General features: G+C 39.6%; 1 protein-coding gene across 1 annotated transcript in view; it reads left to right on the forward strand.

Moving 5' to 3' along the window:
• The window catches only part of WDR27 (WD repeat domain 27), a 2,477,832-nt gene that overhangs the window by 1,595,870 nt on the left and 859,644 nt on the right, over positions 1-22,318 (forward strand). The window contains exons 18-19 of the mRNA XM_044072816.1: positions 1,837-1,958; positions 2,824-2,957. Coding sequence (XP_043928751.1) covers positions 1,837-1,958; positions 2,824-2,957 — 256 coding nt within the window. The remainder of the gene's footprint in view (positions 1-1,836; positions 1,959-2,823; positions 2,958-22,318) is intronic.

A 22,318-nucleotide genomic window follows, 5' to 3' on the forward strand; every position in this document is an offset into this window, starting at 1 on the left:
TTGGGGGCTACTATCATTTGGTATAGATATATCTCCTTTTGGGAGGGTGGGGTGAAGTTTGCACTGAACCTGTCAGCCAGTATGTTGGCAATGTCTGTAGGATCAGTAATCTTCACATCGTTTTGAACTAATTCTGAGCATATCTGGGAGCTTCCTCCCAGGTTTCTAACATAGCTAAAGAAGGCCTTATGATTGTCTTTTGAGTCCTTAGCTATTTTTTCTCAAAATTTGCTTTGGATGATTTTATGAGAGCTCTTAGCTTTTACTTATAATGATCAAAGGTGTCTTACCTCTTAAGGATTTAGCTCTATCTTGTAGTAGCTTCCTCCTTTTGTTGTAGAGTTTGTTTATGGCTGGGGTCCACCAGACTGGACGCCTGCCTTTGGTACAGAGAGTCTTTGTTTTGTTTGGGATTGCCTGATCCATGCAGTCCTGCAGGTGCTGGTAGAAGGCATTTGTAAGTGATTCAGCGGCTTGCGTAGTGTTTACCGCAGGCGCGGGGCCTTAAAAGAGACCACACTAGTCTTTAGAAGTGTGAAGTCAGCTTTTGAGAAGTTCTTTACTGTGGTTTTTTGTTTCAGGTGGGGGTGGGATGAGGACCTCCAGCAAGATTAGCTTGTGATCTGATCTCACCAGTGAGGGGTATACTTCAGGTGTTGAACATTGTGCTCCCATGTTCGTGATGATGAGATCAAGTATGTTTTCTCCTCTTGTGGGGATGGTGACTAGTTGTTCCATGGCATTTGAGTTTATGAATTCCAGGAACATTTGGGCCAGAGTGTTTGGGCTTGAGTAGTGTTCCCAGTCTATATTTGGGTAATTGAAGTCACCTAGTATAATGGTATTTGGAGATACATTTATCCCCTCCAGTGTTTTCAGGAAAGCCATGTGAGGTTCCTGGGTTTGCGAGGGTGGCCTGTAACATGCTACAAATTGCAGAGCAGTCTTGCCTATGGTTAATTGCACCTGGATGGTCTCCGATGCATCGTGCGTTGCCACCAATCTTGAGGTGTGGGTGTCCTTGATGAATATGGACACCCCCCCTCCTTTCTTGGTATTGTCCGAATTTTGGGGCCGGAACGCATGATATGAGGTAAAACCTGATAGCGCTGGGGTGCTCTCAGGAGCCTTGAACCAGGTTTCTGTCACAGCACAGACATCGATGTTCTCCATACTGAGAAGGGCCTCGAGTGCGTGCATTTTGAGATTGAGACTTCTGGCATTGAGCAGCATTACCCACTTGGGGTATAAAATATCTATGTAAACATTTCCAAGCAAAAGTCCTAAATCTTCTAGATTTTTTTGCATATTTGGGAGACATACATTTATCCTCCCATTGTCTCTTTGTGGGTTGCTTATCCAGTTTCTCTTCCCAATCCTTTCTAACCTCTTCTGATTGATTCTTATAGTTATCAGGCAATATTGTATATACTGTGCTAATTATTCCTTTTTTAATAGCAGCTTCTGTTCTAGATTCAAGTAAAAACTCTACCAGTGCTGGTCTTTCATTTAGAACCCCCCTATTTTTTTCTGTTTGCCTATACTCTGATGTTAATCCTTGATAGGGAAGGCAATCTCTAACCTGTAGTCCAAATAAATTATTGGCCTCTTCCCATTCTATTACCTTTCTCTCTCTAGTTATTTGCTTCCAATACCTTAGCTGATGAATGGAATAGACTACCAAATTAAATAAAGCAAGCACTAGCTTAGATGTTTTTAAGAACATCCTGGAAAATTACTATATGAACAACTGTTTTGGTATATTAGCAGGCTACAAGGGCATTATTGCCCATACTTGAAATATTTATATGTATGTATGTATTTTTTGTTTTTCAGGTCATGATGCAGCAGTGACGTGTGTTGACTGGAGTTTTGACAAAAAATGGATTATGTCAGCTTCAGAGGATGCATCATTACGAATATGGGCCACACAGAATGGAGAACCATTACTTATTCTGGTAATCTATTAGAACAGTTGTTCTTTTCAAGGGACTCATTAAGTGTACATTTTCCATTTCCTTCATATAAATATGAGAGAATGTATAAAAGAGAATCTATAAGAGGCAGTAACAGGCTTATTCTTTTGTATTTGTATAACATTTTTTTAAATAGCATCCCTCATGTTTGATGACATGGTCAGCCTCACTCCTCACCCACTTGCCTCCTTGAAATTCTCAAAATATTCCTGTCGTGTATGTACTCGTGTGCCCATGTTTTGCTGTGAATTTTTATTAAAAAGTGTAGGCTGGTAATTTTGGTGCTCTTCCAAATGTTTGGTATTTGTCTTCTGTAGTTTCTTCTAAGGTTACTGGAGTTAGACTAAAGTAACTGTAAGCAAGTACCATGTAGCTTTTCTGTATTGAAGGAACACATGCAGTTCAAACCAAAGTGGTTTCACTGGTGGTTTTTTCAGTATAATAAATGCATTAAATAATGAGAGAGGGTTTTATATGAATTTATAAAAAAAATAACATTTATGGTGCTATGGGTTAATGTAAACTGATTTTGGGATTGTTGAGAACATTTTTGGGGTAAGTATAAAAATCAGTATATCGTAATAGTTTTTTCAGTTTTAAAAGGAAACAAATATAATGCATGGTACAGTTAAATATTTATATAGTTAAATGTATAATGCATGTACATATCCACCCACACATCCGTCAGGTCAAGGTGTAACATCAACAGTGACAATTATCTAGAGCCAATGTTCATGGTCACTCTGCCAGGTGGCTATGTTTTGTACATATTCTTTAGTACTTTACTGTAAAATATCATTGCTGCATTTGCACTTTCACATCTAATACAGTGTGACATTGATTTTAGGGGAAGGAAAAGTTCCATAAGCCTATTCGATCAGCACAGTTTTATTTCATGGACAAATTTATATTAATGTCATCAGGATCAGATATTCAGCTGCTTGCATATTATCTGGACATAAAAAAAGATGATTTAAAACGGTGAGTGGTGTCTAATCACATGTAAAAAAATGCTGAAAACTGTGCATATAAAATACAAATGTATTAAAATATTTAGGGCTTTCTTCTTATGTGTGTCTTATCTAACTGCATGTGCTAAAACATTTTTGCACATAAGGATATCTGATTTGTCTGTTCTTTTTGCTTTACTTGGGGGAGCTGAGTCCAGTTTGGGGAACCTACTATTAAACATAAAAGTAAATATTAGTAATATAAAAAAATTGGGACAGATATATTACACAGTGCTTTACAACATTGTGAGGTAAGCATACCTATAGTGTCATGGAAATGTACTCATCAAAGTGCTTCAAAAATAAACTTGATATGTATATGGGAAATAGAAAATGTCAACATGAGGTTACAGCAGTCATGTTTCTTGAAAGGCAGTAAGACATAAGGTTGACAGTTGAATGTATGAACATATATGAACCTGCACATACCCATTTAGAGTTACAGAGTTGCATGTAAAATGTGAGGTTGTGATGTCAGTGATAATCCACTTAATAGCTCTATTTGTGGTCAACAGATTTTTATTTCTTTAAATTAAGTGCTAGAACTCTTTTTTTAGTGTATGTCTTGTCTGGTCATCTGTTTTGCTGAATGCAGAGCTGGATTCAATCTTTTTGTTTTTTTTTATAGAATTATTTATTAAGGTGTCACACATTTTCATTCCAGTTTAGGTTACAGTTTAACAGTTCTACCAGTTCCCTACTTTTAAATTTCCAAGTAAACCCCCTATCCTGATTTCAGCTTTTTGCTGTCTCCTTTATAGGTAACCATTTGAAATGTCGAGACCCTCTAGATCGAATTCCAGTATATGAAGAAGGAGTGGCTGAAAGATACGACTCACATGTACTAAGTCTGAGATGTCTTTTCTCAGAATATTCTCTTTTTTCTGAGTTATGGAGATCTCAAAGTTGGTATATATAAGTTCAGGGGGGTGTAGGAGGCTTGCCCCTCAGTTTTAAGGAAAAGAACAATTTTTGAGATTCACTCTTGTCCTGTATTTTTGGTCTTTTTTTCAGCTTGTTGGCACTCGGGTCTATGTTCAGCCATCATCAAGAACATCATCGAAGGTTTCCCTTCTCTTACCATATGCATCGTGTTACTTCCTGGTTGTTGGCCATCTATGGCCATTCGATGAATTTAAACACAAAACCAGGGAAAGTAGAAGACCAAACAACAATCCAAGACACTTACAGAAGAAGGTAAGTCCACTCCACGTACTGTAGTTCATTTTCTTTAATATAGCACAAGCAAAAATAATAAAAAATACAGAATATATATTGAAGTAGAAAATAAAACAACTGTGAACACAAAGCACCTTTTGTCCCACCTGGTGGTGAGACTTCTTCAGGTAAAGGCATTCACTAAGACCAGTGCATTTAAATAATGAATAATTTAAAATTTTAAAGAGTTTCATTCAAAACACCCTCTGGACTTATTAAAAGGCAAGTAAATATACACACTCTCTTTTCCAGTATTGTGACATAGAAACTCTTAAAGGAAGTAATTACTTATTGAGTGGACCCTCATAGGATCATCAGTATGTGGGGAATAGCCCTCACCCATTGGGTGATTAACAACATGCTTGCACCATGGACTGTATTTAAATGCACTGGTTATAGTGAATGCCTTTACCTGATGAAGTCTCACCACCAGGTGGGACGAAAAAAGCTTTGTGTTCACAGTTGTTTTATCTTCTACTTCAATATATATTCTGTATTTTTTATTATTTTTTGCTTGTGCTGTATTAAAGAAAAGGAACTACAGTACTTGGAGTGGACTTATTCTTCCGCAAGTGTCTTGGATTGTCATTCGATGAACTTATTTTTATTGATGTCCTTGTTTGTTGCTTTTTTGTTTCACTCTTTTCCGTTCGAGATTTAGTGATTCGAGTTTTATTGTTTCAGTAGCCGAACATCGACCAGTTAGCACTCGGCATGATGATGAAATGCAAACATATCAATAGGGAGTCCTCATTATACCAGGGAAAAAATATTCCAAGAAAATTATGGCGTCCTCATTATACAAGGGAATCAAAAAGAATGCAAGAAGAATTATATCAAAATCTATGATCTTCAGTGTCCTAAATCATAATTCATTTTCATATTAGCAATGTTATCCAGGAGGCTGCCACTCAAGAAGATACTGATATTTTTATTCTTGTTTTTTTTTTGCGCGGGGGGGGGGTTCTACCCCAGTGCTAATTATTTTACTTTTTTCTTCCCTACTTTGGCCTATTTGGTCATTCTTTGAAATTAAGAAAGAAAGAGGAGGATATTAGATTACAGCTGGGCATTTTTTTTATTTATGCATGGAAATTAAACTTGGCTGGAGGGTGAAACATCATTAACTGGAGGGGGGATTCACATAATGTTCCATTTGCATTACAAACACCTTCTATATGTTCTATTGCCACATGTGTGCTGAAACACACCTTCCACCCATGCCTAGCTCTGCAGTGAAGTGCCATACATATAACCATGGTATCATTCCCCCCAGTCTCCATTAGAAGATGTTCAGGTACAGCAAACAATATATCATCCCCCAGGAGAAGAAAGAACAAGTTGGCATTGACCATTTACTCCCTCCTCACCCTTGGTTGACCCTGCCAGTGACTGGGCTGTCTCTTTAAATCCAGGTCTCCTAGGTCACAGTCAGAGTTTGGTCACTCTGTCATGAAACTAGCATTGAGTTGTTGATTCTGTTTTAAACTATATGTTATACTACCTGAAACTTATGAATTGTGTTCCAATGGCATCACTTACAAGAAAAAAATAGGTAATTTTCTGTTGAAAAGGCCATTGATTATCTAGAATGGAACTTCTGCATCTAGCTTTTGACATCATTCCTTATAGAGGATTTGAAGATTATAAAAGGAGCACAGTGAATAGTGCCCGGAATCATCACACCCGTTTCTATGTAAAGATGAGAAATATATGGAAGATTTTTAAACATATAGAGATCATAGGTGATTAGGGTTTGTTTCATGCTGAGCAATCAAAATGATATCAGAAACAATGCTCAAAACTGAAAAGCAGTAGATGTTCAACATTTCCACTGCCTTGGTGGCATTTTGGTTTATCTGCATGGTAACCCAATAGTGCCCAACTTTCAAAAACTCAGACTCCCCTCCCTTCTTCCTGTGACAGCTGATTGACTGAGCATATCCTGAGAGGGAAACCTTTAGCTGTGATAGGAAGTGAGTGTTCAGTGTTTGCCATCCAAACAAGAAAGTCTTCTAACTCTTTATCGACTCTACTGCTGAATTTTCTGGCTTATGTCTCAGATAATCCCATTTGGGAACCAATTTTCTTTCATTTTATTATTAGATTTATTATTTTTTCTATTTTTTTGTTTATTTAAAAAAAAAAAAAAAATATATATATATATATATATATATATATATATATATGTGTGTGTGTGTGTGTGTATATATATATATATATATATATATATATATATATATAGATAGATAGATAGATAGATATTGATATTTTATTTCTGTCAGTGTTTAAAATAATTCCTGTGGGAATTTTTGCTTGTACCGGTGTTTATTTGGCTTCTGTTCCAGTATATGAAGAATGAGTGGCTGAAAGATAGGACTCACATATACTAAGTCTGAGATGTCTTTTCTCAGAATATTCTCTTTTCTCTGAGTTATGGACATCTCAGAGTTGGTATGTATAAGTTTGGGTGGTGTGGGAGGCTTTCCCCACAGTTTTAAGGAGAAGGGCAATTTTTGAGATTCACTCGTCATGTATTTTTTGTCTTTTTTTTCAGCTTGTTGGCACTCGGGTATATATTCAGCCATTGTCAAGAACATCATCGAGGTTTCCCTTCTCTTACCATATGCATCGTGTTACTTCCTGGCTGTTGGCCATCTATGACCATTCGATGAATTTATTTTCATTGATGTCCTTGTTTGTTGCTTTTTTGTTTCGCTCTTTTCTGTTCAAGATTTAGCCATATGCATTTTATTGTTTTCCATAGCTGAACATGGACTGGTTAGCATTCGGTATGATGATGAAATGCAGACATTTCAGTAGGGAGTCCTCATTATACCAGGGAAAATATATTGCAAGAAGAATTATGGAGCCCTCATTATACAGGGGAAAAAAATGCAAGAAGAATTATATCAAAATCTATGATCTTCAGTGTCATAAATCATAATTCATTTTCATTTTAGCAATGTTATCCAGGAGGCTGCCACTCAGGAAGATATTGATATTTTTATTCTTGGTTTTTGGGGGGAGGTTCTACCCTAGTGCTAATTTTTCTACTGTTTTTCTTCCCTGTTTTGGCCTATTTGGTCATTTTTTCAAATTAAGAAAGAAAGAGGAGGCTATTATATTGCAGCTGGGGCAAAGTTTTTTCTTATGTATTCATGGAAATTAAGCTTGGATGGAGGGTGAAACATCAATAACAGGAGGGGGATTCACATAATGTTCCATTTGCATTACATACACCTTCTATATGTTCTATTGCCAGGTATGTGCTGAAACCCACCTTCCCCCCACTCCTAGCTCTGCAGTGAAGTGCCATACACACAACCATGCTATCACCCTCCCCCCCGGTCTCCATTAGAGGATGTTCAGGTACAGCAAAAAATATATCATCCCCCAGGAGAAGAAAGGAAAAGCTGGTGTTGATCATTTACTCCCTCCTCACCCTTTATTGACCCTGCCAGTGACTGGGCCATCTCTTTAAATCCAGGTCTCCTAGATCACAGTCAGAGTTTAGTCACTCTGTCATGAAACTAGCATTGAGTTGTTTTTTTCTGTTTTAAACTATGTGGTTTACTATCTGAAACTTATAAATTGTATTTCCAGCAGCATCATTTACAAGAAAAAATAGGTAATTTTCTGTTGAAAAGGCCATTGATTCTCCAGAATGGAAGTTCTGCATCTAGCTTTTGACACCATATCTTATAGAGGATTTGGTGGCATTTTGTTTTATCTGCCATAGTAACCCAGTAGTGCCTAGCTTTCAGAAACTCAGACTCTGCTTCCTTCTTCTTGTGACAGCTGATTGGGTGAGCATATCCTGAATGGGAAACATTTAGCTGTGTCAGGAAATGAGTTTTCAGTCTTTGCCAGCCAAAGAAGAAATTCCTCTAACTTTTTATCGACTTCAGTGCTGATTTTTCTGGCTTACCTCTCAGATAACCCCATTTGGGGACTAGTTTTCTCTCAATTTATTATTAGATTTATTATTCTTTTTCTATTTTTCTGTTTATTTTATATATATAATATATATATATATATATATATATATATATATATATATATATATATATATTAATATTTTATTTCTATCAGTGTTTAAAATAAATCCTGTGGGAATTTCTGATTGTACCAATGTTTATTTGGCTTCTGTCTTTGACAAATACTTGTGCTTACTGTTTCTGTGGAAACTTTCAGTATTTCTGTCAGACGTGGAGTGTGTATGTGTGCTGTTAGACACTAGAAGCCTGTCTTTATTGTTATTGTTCTGCTTTATTTTCATCTTCTGACAGGAAAATATTGCAGAACTTAGATTTTTCAGTATTCAAACATCATTTAGTATATGTATATAACTCTGCTCTGTGTATTTTTAAGATCAGATTGTGATTTTACCATGAATAAAGTTATTTGAATTTACTATGGAGATTTTACTGTCTTTGACAATAGTTCAAATTGCTATTTGATATTATTTTAATGACATTTTAACATGGGTAAAGTGTGTGGAGCTAATTTTCAGCACTGATTTGCCACATTAGTCACTTTGGTGTTTGGACTTAATGTACTGGAGATTCTTTAACTTCTGTCATTTGCAAAAGAACTCAGAATGCACATGGCAGAAGCAGGGGTCACAGAAACACTGGTTGCAATACACAAAAGCAAAGGATTTTACTCTAGAATCTTCTTGGTACTAGAAAAGAAGTATTCCTGGAGACCCATCCTAGTTTTGTCCTTTCTGAACACCTTTTTAAATGTTCAGAAATTCAAAATGAACACCTTACAATCAATCCTAACATTGCTTAGAGACTGCTGTTTCATTGTGATTCTAGATATCAAGGAAGCTTTTCATCATATTCCTATTGCTTCCAGTTTCTGGAAATTTTTGAGATTTGTGACAACTGGCTTACATTATAAGTTTTCTGAGTTATCCTTTGGGCTATGAGCAGCACCATGTGTTTTTATAAAATGACTGGCCCAGTGGTTGCCTACTGCAGAACCATAGGAATCCACAATTTTCCTTATTTAAATGACTTACTGATCAGCCTGATTTGTGCAGATTCTGTATCCTGATGCTTGTGGTCCTTAGACAAGATTGGATCCCACCTTTCCCACCTAGGCCTCAAATTGGATTTTAAAAATTCTTTCCTTATACCCTCTCAACAAATTGTTTTCCTGGGGTGTTAGCTAGATTCAGTAAAAAGGATGACCTTCCTGCCAGAAGACAACGTTCTGATTTTTCAGGGCATTTTCTTGGATTTATCTGTTCCTGCTATGGCCTCAGCAAGAGAGTTCCTCAACATTTTGGGCTTCATGGCATTGATGATTTTCATGATACCACTAGACAGACTATATATGAGGAAAAATTCAGTGGTACTTGAAGATTTGTTGGACCCAGCACCTTCATTTATATTTATTTTTATTTTACATTTCTTGACCGGCATAGTTCGACTGGATGCATGTCCATTTTCAGCAGAGGTCCGGGGAGAAGAGCTCCAAGGGTAAGCAGATACAGCATTACATAATACCAGCATTACATATTACAAACAGACTATTTACAGTGATTACATAAGTAAGCAAGTTAAACAAGTTCCACAGGTTAGAGGTAATCCTGAGCGTAAGTCAGGATTAAATTAAATTACACAGTAAGATGGTTAACAGATTTTTACACATTCTAGAGAGAGTTAGCCAGGCTTGATACATTGACATAGCCAGTTAAGTGCCAAATGTTGTTTGAGTCTAGTTTTAAATTAACTTAAGGTAGAAAGTAAGGTAATATCAGCTGGAAAAGAGTTCCAGGGTCTACTTACAGAGTTTGCAAAGAGTGTCACCGGCTGTGTTATTAATTTTGCTAGTCTGAATTAGTAGTTTGTTAGAGGATCGAAGTAGTCTAGGATTGTTATGGGGGTGATAATATTTTTAAGTGCAGGAGTATTGTCTGGATTATAGAAGATTTTATAGGCCATAATCAGTTGGTTATACTGGATTAGGCTGGGTAGTTCAAGCCACCCAAGCTGATTTAGATTGATGCAATGATGTGTCCTAAAAGGCAGCCCAGTGGCAAACCTGGCAATGTGGTTGTAGCAAATTGAGTTTTTTTAAGGACAGTCTTGTTTAAATTTGAGAGTAGAGGGGATGCATACGGAAGGGTTGAAAGAAGGTGAGAGCGAACTATGGCAATTTTAGCTGGAGGGGTTAGGAAGCTTTTATTCTGTAAAGTGACCCTAGTTTTTTATTGATGGTTTTGATAGTTTGGTTAACATGTAGGTCGAATTTTAGATTATTATCTTTGATGACACCTAATAGTTTTGTAGAGGGGTCAGGGGAGATTATTGTGCCATCATTTGAATTTATGGTAAAGGTGAAAGCGGTAGACCTACGTGTTGGTGAAAATAACAGCATTTTAGTTTTTTTGGGATTTAGGATCAGACGACATTCAGAAAGCCAGTTTTCTATTATATTAAAGGTGGTCTGAGTAGCTGACCATAACTCTATTGGAGATGTGGCCGAGCAAATCAGAGTAGAGTCATCAGCATATTGGATACAGCTGACTTTTGGGATGACAGTATAAAGGTCATTAATGAAGATGGAGAACAGCAAGGGCCCTAGTATAGAGCCTTGTGGTACTCCTTGGGTGTTAGGTAGAAGATTAGAGAGTTTGCTCTGCCAGAGGACAGCCTGCTGTCAACCATTCAGGTAGGATTGAAACCACTGAAGGGCTCTAGTATTGAGACAGAATGTTTGCAGGGTGTGGATTAAAAGTTGGCGATCAACCATATCGAATGCCTTGGAAAGATCCAAGAAGAGGACTGAAGATATATAATTATTGTTGCGATTGTGGTTTATGGTATTGGTAAAGGCTAGGAGGGCTGAAGTAGTGCTGTGATGAGGACGGAAGCCATGCTGAGTGTCTGCCATAAGGTGATTCTGGATTAGGTGGTGCATGAGTTGTCTATGAATACATTTTTCCATAATCTTTGCAAGTGGAGAGAGTATAGCTATTGGCCTATAATTGGAGAATTCAGTAGAGCTGCCTCCTTTGTGAAGTGGGATTACATAGGATATTTTCCAGATGGTGGGAATTTTAGCTTCTACTATGGTTCGATTGATTAGTATTGAGACGGGGTAAGCAATAGCATCAGCTGATTTTTGTAGTTACTCGGCAGGGAGTTGATCAGCAGAAAGTGTAGTGGATTTTAATTTTTTGATCAAGGTACGGATAAGTGAAGTGGTGACTGGTTGGAAGCTGAACGCGAGTAGGTTTCTGGGGGTGGTACTTTCAGGACCAGTGGGGCTAGGAGGTAGTTGGCTAGCTAGGGCTTGCATTGTCTCAGTAAAGAATCGATTAAAACTGTCAGAAACATCTTCAGGGGTTTTATCAATAGTAGCAGCAGGGATTGGGGTTGAAGTTTGTCCAGGATGTAGTAGATTATTTAAACCTGCCCAAAACTTCTGAGGGTTATTTTGATTTACTGTCTGTAAATTACAGTAGTATTGTTTTTTGTCTTGTAAAATGGATTTTTTAGTTTCATTCCTGGATTGCCTGTATTTAATGTGATCTTGGGGGTCTTTAGAAGAATGCCATAAAGCCCATGCTTTGTTTCTAAGGGTAATTTTGAGTTTAGACTCTTTAGAAAGCCATGGCACAGTTTTTGACTTTGTTCTCTTTGAACGAACAGGTGCATGCAAATCAAGGATCTCAAGGAATTTGTTGTTAAAGTATGCTACTGCTTCCTCTAAGGGGAGGTGTTTTAGAATAGACCAATTACATGAGTTTAGTTCTTGTTGGAATTTGGCAGGGTCAAAGTTTTTATTGTTTCTAACCTTTCTGAGTAAGGGTTGTTGGGAATTAATGGCTTTGTGCTTAATTACATATGTAAGAAGGTGATCGCTTAGGCCAGCAGGGTGGGTACCAGAGGTGTACAGTTGGGGGTGACTGTTTATGAGTACCCAGTCAAGCATGCTTTCTTTTTGGTTGGGTTTACCTATCCTGGTAGGGGTGGATATGATTTGTGTAAATGCACGCAAGTTAATATGGGTGGTTGGGGATTCTGAGGAACAGGTGCCCCAGTCTATGAGTCCCCAAGTAGTAGGGTTTCTTGGGGGTAGTGAAATGATAGCCAGTGCAGGATATCTTCAAGTGTAGATATATTGTTACCTGGGGGAATATACGTACAGATGATATTAATACATTTATTTTTATTAAGTTGCAATTTGGTGGCAAGAATCTCTGAGTTATTAATCTGAGGTGGTTGTATTACAGCTATGGTGACATTCAACTCAGATTTATAGAGTACAGCTACCCTACCCCCCCTCCTGGAAGCACGATCCAGCCTGTGTATGCTGTACCCAGTTGGTAACACTTCATTGTCTGTAGTGTTAGGTTTTAACCAGGTTTCAGATAAACAGAGAATCTCAGGGGAGTGGACATCCAGAAGTGCATGCAATTTACGTACCTTGTTATTAATGCTTCTAATATTGAGATGACAGGCTAGGAGAGAGTTACTTGGCCTATTAATTGTAGGTTTGTAGCTTAGATTGCAAGTAGAGGGGGTATGTGTATCTGAAGTGGGTGGGCCAGGGTTGGGGTGAATATCACCACCAAGTATTAGGTTAAGTCTATACTTGGTGTTGAACTTCAGGAATTTGTTTATTAGTTTGTGGTAGTGTTTGGATCTAGAGCTAATGTGCCTGGGGTTGAGATGTTGATAGACTGAACAAGATGTTGGATAGAACCTCGTACTGTAAGTATGGTTGAAGGTGGGAGGATTTACAGCTGGGGTGATAGTATGGCCTTTCAGGACCTGAAATCCTGTGAGAAACTGGTTTTCATATGAGGTAAGGAGGTTTGGTGTGAACAAGAGGGGTAGTAAAGAGGAGTATATCATTATTTGTGATCCAGCTAGTGAGTTAAGGAACTGTTTTACCTGGTGATGCAACACCAGAAGATAGAGTCATGAGGTAAAGGTACTGGAAGGGGGATGGGAGAATGCCAGATGAAAGCTAATAGTTGCTATTAAAATGTAGGTAGAAGAATGGGGGTGGGAGGAATTATCCCAGATGAAAGCAGATAGGATCTAGAAAGTGGGGGAGTGGCTATAGTACTTTAAATTTAGAGGTACTGGGGGCAGGAGGGAATTAGGGGGCAGGGAGGGGAGCGAAGAATACCCCTTGTATTTCCAGATACTGGAATTTGTGAAAGAGGAACTGCAGTGGTTGAAAGAGAAACCGTCCCTGAATCCAGGACTGTCCAATCCAATCTGTCCATACAGACTCTTCAGATTTTGCATGGGGAGCTGTGTCCATTGGAGTTCAAGTGCAAGGTTTGTGGGGTCCTTAGGACACTCCAAAATGCATAAACATAAAAGAGATGTTGGCAGAGATTTATGCCCTAATAGTTTTTCTCTTATGGACTCTGGTTTAGTTCTAGTGGTCACAGACTTCTCTACCATGATGTGGTGTGTGAACTAGCAAGGAGGGTATAAGATTATACTCTCTTTGCTGGTTGACATTGATGGCCTAGGAGCTTGGCTCTACAACATTTTCTGACTCTTCAGATCTTACACATTCCTTCAGAACAAAACAAAGTGGCAAAGAGGCTAACCAGATCCTGGACAGAGCATCATGAGTGAAAGCTCCATGTAGTGGTCTTCCAGGACTTGATATATGGGGGTTACCTCAAGTAGATCTGTTCACCTCCTTTCAAACCAGACAGCTAAAAAAATTCTGTTCAAGACATCCTTGCAGCCACACTTGGAAGACAAATGTTCTATCATTCACATGGTCAGGAATGTTTTTATGCATTTCCACCCTTTCCAGTGATTCCTATGGTACTTACCTTACACTTTCAATGATAATTTTATCTCTAGCATTGCTAAATTACTTCACACTAAATTCAAAACACATCAACCTCCTCTAATAATCTGACCACATCCTACTCAGTCTCACCTCCCAGTTCCATTATTACTTACTCTTTCTCTTTTCAACCAGTATGCACCATAACAATCAAGGAATACAAATTAAACCAAATATACTAGCTTCAGATGGAATTCCTGGTGATTTTTAAAAATAGTGGCCAGCTCAATTTCCTTTCCAGTGTCCATTCTCATAAATATGTCAGGAATCACATGTCCCAGTCTTATGGAAAAAAATCTCACATCATCTCACTTCACAGGGGAGATAACTCCAATGATACATCCAGCTTTAAACCCATTGACATCCTCTCCCTTCTTTCAAAAATCCTAGAAGAATGCATCCATATTCAATCATTCATTTACAAACAACCTCCTTACCCCAGCACTACCTCAGCTCTCTTAAACTTCACCAGCACTATTAATGTAGCCAGAAAGAAAGGCCATCTGGTGTCTGCCATGTTTCTGGATCTGTCCAAGGCTTTCAGTACTGTTTCCTGTAGCTTTCTTCTAAAATAACTATTTTCACTTGGCCTATCAAACAGCTCTGCCAACTGGATGTTCTTCATCTCACATTGCTGCAGTCCTTACACTTGGGTAGTCCGCTGTCCTCGGTCGGCCCGAATATCAAAGTATTAGGCTGACGTCGGTCAAGGCGCTTAAGACTGACATCAGGACGTCAGGGTACAAATGCGCATGACCGACGTCATATCCCCAGTCTTTTTTGCCGCATGGTCCGATGCAGAAGCAGCGTTGCAAGTGCCGTTCGGCGTTCTGAAATTTTTCGAATTCGGAGTTTCAGACCGAGTCAAAGTTGGCTAAGTACCCCGTTGGGGAATATTTTAGTTTTTTCTTGCCTCAGTGGTTTTCCGGATGTCAGAAAAAGTGAATAACTGTATTTCTTGTGGGAAACAGATACCGCATAGAGATTATCATACTTTGTGTATTCCTTGTTTGGGGCCTGAGCACGACATTGTTGGGTGTCGCTTTTGTGCTAGGTTTAATAAGCGCACTATCAAGCGAAGGTTAGATTGTGCCAGGTTGGTCTTCAGGAAGCGGTGCAATTACAATATGCCGTCGGATGCTCCAATGCCCGCTTCTTCGAAGAAGCGCAAAGACAAAGCAGCTAAACCCAGGCAGGAAGAGTCGTCCGTACCGGACGCCGGTTCTTTAGAGGCATCGGTGGAACCGGTGGTTCCGCCGGAGGCTTCTCTGGAGTCCCAGGGGGAGACTTTGATATTGCAGGATGTGGCCTCTCAGGAGGCAGATCAGGCTGAAGGGGCTTCTCAGGTTACTGTACTCCCCTCCCTTCCTAGGGTGGTTAGGCCCTCTCCTTCTGTTTCCAAGGCTTCTCCCAGAGGCAGGCCAGGTTTAGCTTCTGTTGGTGTCACTCCTAGTACTTCAGGATCTGTGCCCAAGAAGCACATGCTCAAAATGGCAGAAGATTTAATTACTTTGATTAGAGGTTCTCTGCCCACTCCTGATAAGAGACCTAGGGTGGAACCAGAGTTGGGGAGTTTTGAGCAGGCTTCGGATGTTTCAGAGTCTTCGGCTGAAGACTTGCAGGAGTATTCTCCCTATTCTGATTCTGATGTGGATGATTCTACTCCTTCTGCTTCTCCTCCAGAGGATTTTTCTTTTTCAGAGACACTTCATTCCATGAGGGAACATTTTAAGTGGGAAGGTCAGGACTTCTCTGATTCCAGGAAAAGGCTTAGGGAATTTTTGCTTTTACCCCAGCATAGGCCTTTGGCTATACCACCTGTTCTGGATGTTGTGGAAGATGTGTTTGCAGAGGCTTCACTTAATCCTGATTCTTTGCCTCCTGCTCCTGTTAAACCGGACAGGTATTACAGGGTGCCTGAAGCTCATAAATATCTGTATAAGAGTCCTAGGGCAGACCCAGAAACAGTTAGTCAGGGACCTAAGGGTGTCAAGGCCTCTGTAGTAAAAAATCCGGTTCCTCCAGATAAAGAGGCCAGAGCTTTGGATAGATGGGGAAAGAAAGTCTATACTTCTTCCACCTTAGCTATGAGGGCTTTGAAGTGCCAGTTTTACATGTTGAAATATCAGAACTATCTTCTTTCTCAATTGAAGTCTAAGGTAGATGCTCTGGCGGAAGGCATTGAGTGTAAAGAATTACAAGATTTGGTACATGTTTCTGAGCAGGTGGGTAAGCATTCTTTACAATGTGGATTTGATGCTGTACAGGCCTCGTCTAGGGTGGCTGCCACTGGGTCAGTTCTTCGCAGGCACACCTGGCTGAGGGATCAGAACTTATCTGACCATGTTAAGACAAGGATTTTAGATGCTCCTTTACAGTCTGATGTATTGTTTGGTTCACCTGTGGAGGCAGTTTTAAAGAAAATGGAAGACAAGGCTAAGTCTATGCAGACTGTTAAAGATTTTTTGCAAGTTCAGCCTCCGAGTTTAGTAGGAATTGGCCTGCTAAGGGGTGGGACGTACCCTTCGTATGATTCACAGTCTAGGGAAGATCTAGACATGGTAGGGGTAGAGCTCAGGGCTCTTTCAGACCTAGAACAGGGAGTTCACCTGCACAGTCTTCGGTGAGGGCAGGGGCCAGTCCTTTCGTAAACAGGCCCAATGACCTACCTTTTCAGCTGCCAGAGCCTTCTTGTCTGGCAGCACCTTTGGGAGGAAGGTTGGCACTCTTCAAAGAAAATTGGAGTTTAATTACCCAGGACAGATGGGTATTGGATATTATACACCAGGGTTACAGGTTTTATTTCCATACCTTGCCTCCTTTCAAAGGCATGCCAGATGTTCCTCCTCAGCAAAGAATAGAGGCTCACAAACAAATTTCTCTGCTGCTGCAAATAGGGGCCATACAGCCGGTCCCTCTGCCAGAAGTAGGCCTAGGATTTTATTCTTGCCTGTTCCTAGTACCAAAGAAGGGGAACACATGGAGACCAATTTTGGATTTATCTATCCTCAACACTTATCTGGACATTCCCAAGTTCAAAATGTTGACGTTACAACAGCTTTTACCTCTGCTGGGCAAAGATCACTGGATGGTGACTCTGGATCTCAAGGAGGCTTACCTTCATGTTCCTATCAGGCTAAGTTGTAGGAAGTATCTGCGTTTTCGAGCTGGGACTTCTCATTATCAGTTCTCTGCATTGCCCTTTGGCTTATTTACTGCACCCAGAGTGTTCACAAAGGTTCTGGCTCCAGTGATAGCTTTCTTCAGGCTAAAAGGAATACAGATCTATCCTTATTTGGACGATTGCCTGATTCTGGCCAAAGGAAGGGACGAGCTTCTTCATCATTTGCAATTTGTGATAGCAGTGCTAAGATGCCTGGGGTATTCTGTGAACGAAATAAAGTCCAGTCTAGTACCCTCTCAGGACATGTGCTTTCTGGGTGTGAGACTGAATACAGCGTCCCAGATGGCCTTTTTGACCCCGGACAAACAAAAGAATCTTTTCCTTTACTTCCATCATTTGTCTCATCAGTCCAGGCTGACTGCAAGGACAGTCCTTCAAGCCTTGGGGTTCATGGCATCTTGTATTCTGGTGCTTCCCAATGCCAAACTGCATATGAGGAAGCTACAATGGTATCTCAAAATGTATGGACACAGCACTGCCAAGATATGGACACTGTCATTCAGATAATACCTTGCATTCAAAAGGAATTTTTGTGGTGGGCTCAGGAATGTCACCTAAACAAGGGACTCTCTGTGACCCGGCCAGAGGCGAGTCAGATTCTAACGACAGATGCCTCAGACAAAGCTTGGGGAGCTCATCTAAATGGAAAGTGGATACAAGACACGTGGCTTGCCAGACTACAACATCTACATATCAACTTGAAGGAGATGTTAGCAGTCCAATTTGCATTAATAGCTTTCAAGGATTTACTTCTTCCAGGGCAGGTGATGGTTCTAACAGACAACACAACTGTCATGTGGTACATCAACAAGCAAGGGGGAACACATTCTTATCCTCTATGCAGACAAGCAATGATTTTGTGGGAGACTGCTCTCAGTTTACAGCTCAATCTTCAGGCAAGGTTTCTGCCGGGAGCACAGAACTCCTTAGCAGATGTGTTGAGCAGACGAATTATGGATCCCCATGAGTGGAAATTGGATCCTCATGTATTTCAGAAATTGACAGTGTCATGGGGAACTCCAGACATAGATCTGTTCGCTTCTCCACTAAACTACCAGCTGCCAAAGTTTTGCACAAAAAGGTTTCATCCCACAGCTTGGAAAGTGGATGCTCTTTCTTTCAATTGGAGCAATCTTCATGTGTATGCCTTTCCACCTCTGCCTCTCCTCCCAAAGGTACTCCTAAAGGTCAGACAGGACAAGCCAAAGATGATTCTAATAGCTCCAGATTGGCCTCGACAGCACTGGTACCCATTACTGAGAAGTCTGGTTTGGGAGCCTCCATGGCCTTTACCTTCGATTCCACACCTGCTGTCTCAAGAGAACAGTCATTTACTCAATGTCAAACTTCACTCTCTTCACCTAACAGCCTGGCATATTCTGTTTTAAACCCTGGAGGGTCTCAGCTTCCGCAGCAAGTTTTGAATGTTATTTTGGAGGCCAGAAGGCCTAGTACAAGGAAAGTATACGCAGGTAAATGGAAGAGATTTTTATTTTGGAGTGCGGCAAAGGAATTTGATGTTGCTAAGCCTAATTTAAGTGTGGCTCTTCAATATCTTGCTGAGTTACTGGACAAAGGGTTGTCCTTCTCTTCTATTAAGATTCATGCTGCAGCTATTTCTGCTCACTATGACTGTGACCCACCATTGTTTTCTCATCCTTTGTTTAAGCAATTCCTTAGAGGGGCAAAGAATATAAGACCCCCACGTAGAGCTCCTACTCCTGCTTGGGATCTCAATTTTGTGTTGGAGAAACTCACTCTACAACCTTTTGAGCCTGCAGCTACTGCCGAGTTGAAATATTTATCATGGAAGACTGCTTTTTTGTTGGCCATTACCTCTGCGAGAAGGGTTTCTGAATTACAGACCCTTATGGCAGTTGAGCCTTTCTTGATTTTCCATAAGGATAGGGTATCTTTACGTACTAATCCTTCCTTTATGCCTAAAGTGGTTTCTAGTGTGGCTTTAAACCAAACTATTCATTTGCCTACTTTTTATGCAAACCCCCAAAATAAAGTGGAAAAGATTTTGCACACCTTGGATATACACAGGCAGTTGCGATATTATTTGAGCAGGACTAAAGGGTTCAGGCAGTCTCAGCAGTTGTTTGTTTCTTTTGCTTTGGGTTCTCAGGGCAAGCCTGTGTCAAAACAAACTATTTCTAAGTGGATTGGGTTTTGTATTGCTTTCTGTTATTCCCATCATGGTAAGGAGATTCCAGCTGGGATTAGGCCTCATTCCACTAGAGCTACTGCCACTTCTACAGCTTTTTTAAGGGGGGTGGCAACTAAAGATATTTTGGAGGCAGCTACTTGGAGTTCAGTGCATACTTTCTCTAAGCATTACCACCTTCCTCTTTACTCTAAATCTAGGGCTGGGTTTGCCACTGCTATTTTACAGGGCAGTTTGGCAGCTCCTACTACTTTATAGTTTTGCCATCCTCCCTTACCTCTGCTTTGGGATTCTACCCAAGTGTAAGGACTGCAGCAATGTGAGATGAAGAACATAGTACAGTTTTGTACCTACCATAAATGTAGATGTTCAAAGATCCACATTGCTGCAGTCCAATTTACCCTCCCTCCTTCCCCTCTGTTGTTAGAGGCGGTTGTGTGGTTTGGGTTGTAAATATTGTAGATATTGTATATATTGTTCATATGATTAGTGCAAGGGTGGTTGGTTGTTTTTTGCTGTCTTTTGGTTTTGACCTTTCTGTTTAGGGTCTTCTGACATCTGGGGCAAGAAAAGACTGAGGATATGACGTCGGTCATGCGCATTTGTACCCTGACGTCCTGATGTCAGTCTTAAGCGCCTTGACCGACGTCAGCCTAATACTTTGATATTCGGGCCGACCGAGGACAGCGGACTACCCAAGTGTAAGGACTGCAGCAATGTGGATCTTCGAACATCTACATTTATGGTAGGTACAAAACTGTACTTTCTCCAGCTACTATTCCAATAGACTCCAGTTTGTTAAAAGGATTAATTCTTCCTCATCCTTCCCACCTGTCAAAACAGATGTTCCCCAAGATTCTGTACTGGAGCCATTGCTTTAAAACATATTTAGCAAATACCTACACTCCACCAAATGTCAATTATCCCTCATACAATATGCTGATGACTCTACATTAATCTCTTCTGCCAGTACCTTAATTACCTTACAACACCTCATCCAAGAATCATTTTGATGTATTTATTTATTGTATTTAAGTTTGATGACCGGGGAAGTCCATTGGGCCAAGAAGAGTCTGTTATCAGTGGAGGCCTGGGGAGAAAAGCTCCACAATAATTGCAAGTTACATTTCACATGTTACAAAAGGACATAGTTCATACAGCTAATTAAACATTTACAGATAAGCTCCATGATATTTGCAATTGGCTTGTCACAGTGTTACAAAAATGAAAAGACATAATTCAATACAGAAATTTCAACATTTACATAAAGTGAATATTTTTATTATGAACTCAATTGTAATTTTAACATTTCAAAATATATAGCTACTAGCCATTAGTAGGTTAGGAAAATATTATGCATGGAGAGGGTAATAGTATATTTGAGATTGGAGAGTATAGTACAATAGATATTAGAGAGAAAATTAGTTTTTAGTAGGGGAGAGATTGTTTTGGGTGGGATGAAGTAATAGTAGAGGTAGTTGGATGAGTCAGTGCAAGGTGGAATGGGTGGAGGGGTTTAAGTTGGAGCATGGCAAGGGCATTCTCATTTGGAAGAAAGATGGGAGAGTAGCTGAGATTTGACATTTGTATGGTTAGTAGGTTGTGTAGGTGTGTGGGGAGAGAGTTCCACTGTTTAGCTAAGGAGTGGGACAGTAGTAGATCAGTTGAAAGATGGCTCAATAACTCCCAGATTCTACTCAATCCGAAAAAAAAAAAACAAAGCTGCTGCTATTCTTCCCAAAAGCTGTTATGTACCTCAAACTAAATTTCTTAGTAACAGCATCTGATAAAACCCCTATAGAAGTAATTCCCCATGCAAAACTACTAGGCATGGCAATTAACGATAACCTGAAATTTGACTTAACATGTGCAATAGGTTATCAAAAAAACTGAACAAAAATTAGGGACACTACTTAACTGATTCATCCAGGAAACCTCTGACCTCTACACTCCTACTCCCCACTTTACTATATGGCTCCCCACTGCTGCTTAACCTTTAAGCTTCCTTCCAAAATAACCTAAACCAGGGCTACAATAAAATAACAAAAATTTCCACTAAGTCATCAAACAGAACCCATCACTGCTTAGCCCTAAAACAGCTTGATTGGCATGAATTACTCAAGCAACTCACTTATACACAAGTACTCCTAGTCCACAAATTAATATACAAACTAGAACAAAGCAAAGCCTACAAGACTTATTGCATACATATACCCTGCTAAGACACTTCAATCCGAAAACAAAATGCTCATTATCTACAAAGCATAATTGTCAGCAAGAACTTCTCTCTAGTCCAGCTATGTACTACACACCTGGAACTCTAGCCCCTTATCCCTTGAACATACTAGCAACCTGTACAATTTCGGGATAAAACTAAATAATAATAATAATAATATATATATACCTGTACCTGTACATGTGCAACTCTCAATATCAAATACATGACCACCAACTGACTATAACTGCATTTCTCACTCTGAATTCATTAACATCTACATATCTTAGCAGGTATCAATGGCCTAACCACAAAAGAAGCTCTCACGTATGTGATACCATACTGCTAATGTATGCTCTTCTACCTCTTCAGCCAACACTTATAACTATTTATTTTCTTCTCTCATGTTCATCCATAATATTCTCATCTTTCTAGTAATAATCCCTTCTCTCTCTCTCTCTCTCTCTATGTCCTTAATTTTTCCTCTTGTTCATTACTCCTCCTCATCTCATTCTATTTCTCTGTCTATGTTGGCAGCAGAATACTCTGTTATTTCTCACCTCCATATATTGTTAGAAATATAATCAACATTTTTATGCACTTCTGCAGAGTTTCTTGCTATTTGCAGTACATATTCCCCAGGATTCATGAAGCTTGTGCCAGGTGCAGGTATAGCATCGGCATTCTAACACCAAA

This window comes from Protopterus annectens, chromosome 1.part0, assembly GCF_019279795.1.
Source record: "Protopterus annectens isolate FY-2018-M chromosome 1.part0, PAN1.0, whole genome shotgun sequence".
In the NCBI taxonomy this organism is placed as follows: Eukaryota; Metazoa; Chordata; order Ceratodontiformes; family Protopteridae; genus Protopterus; species Protopterus annectens.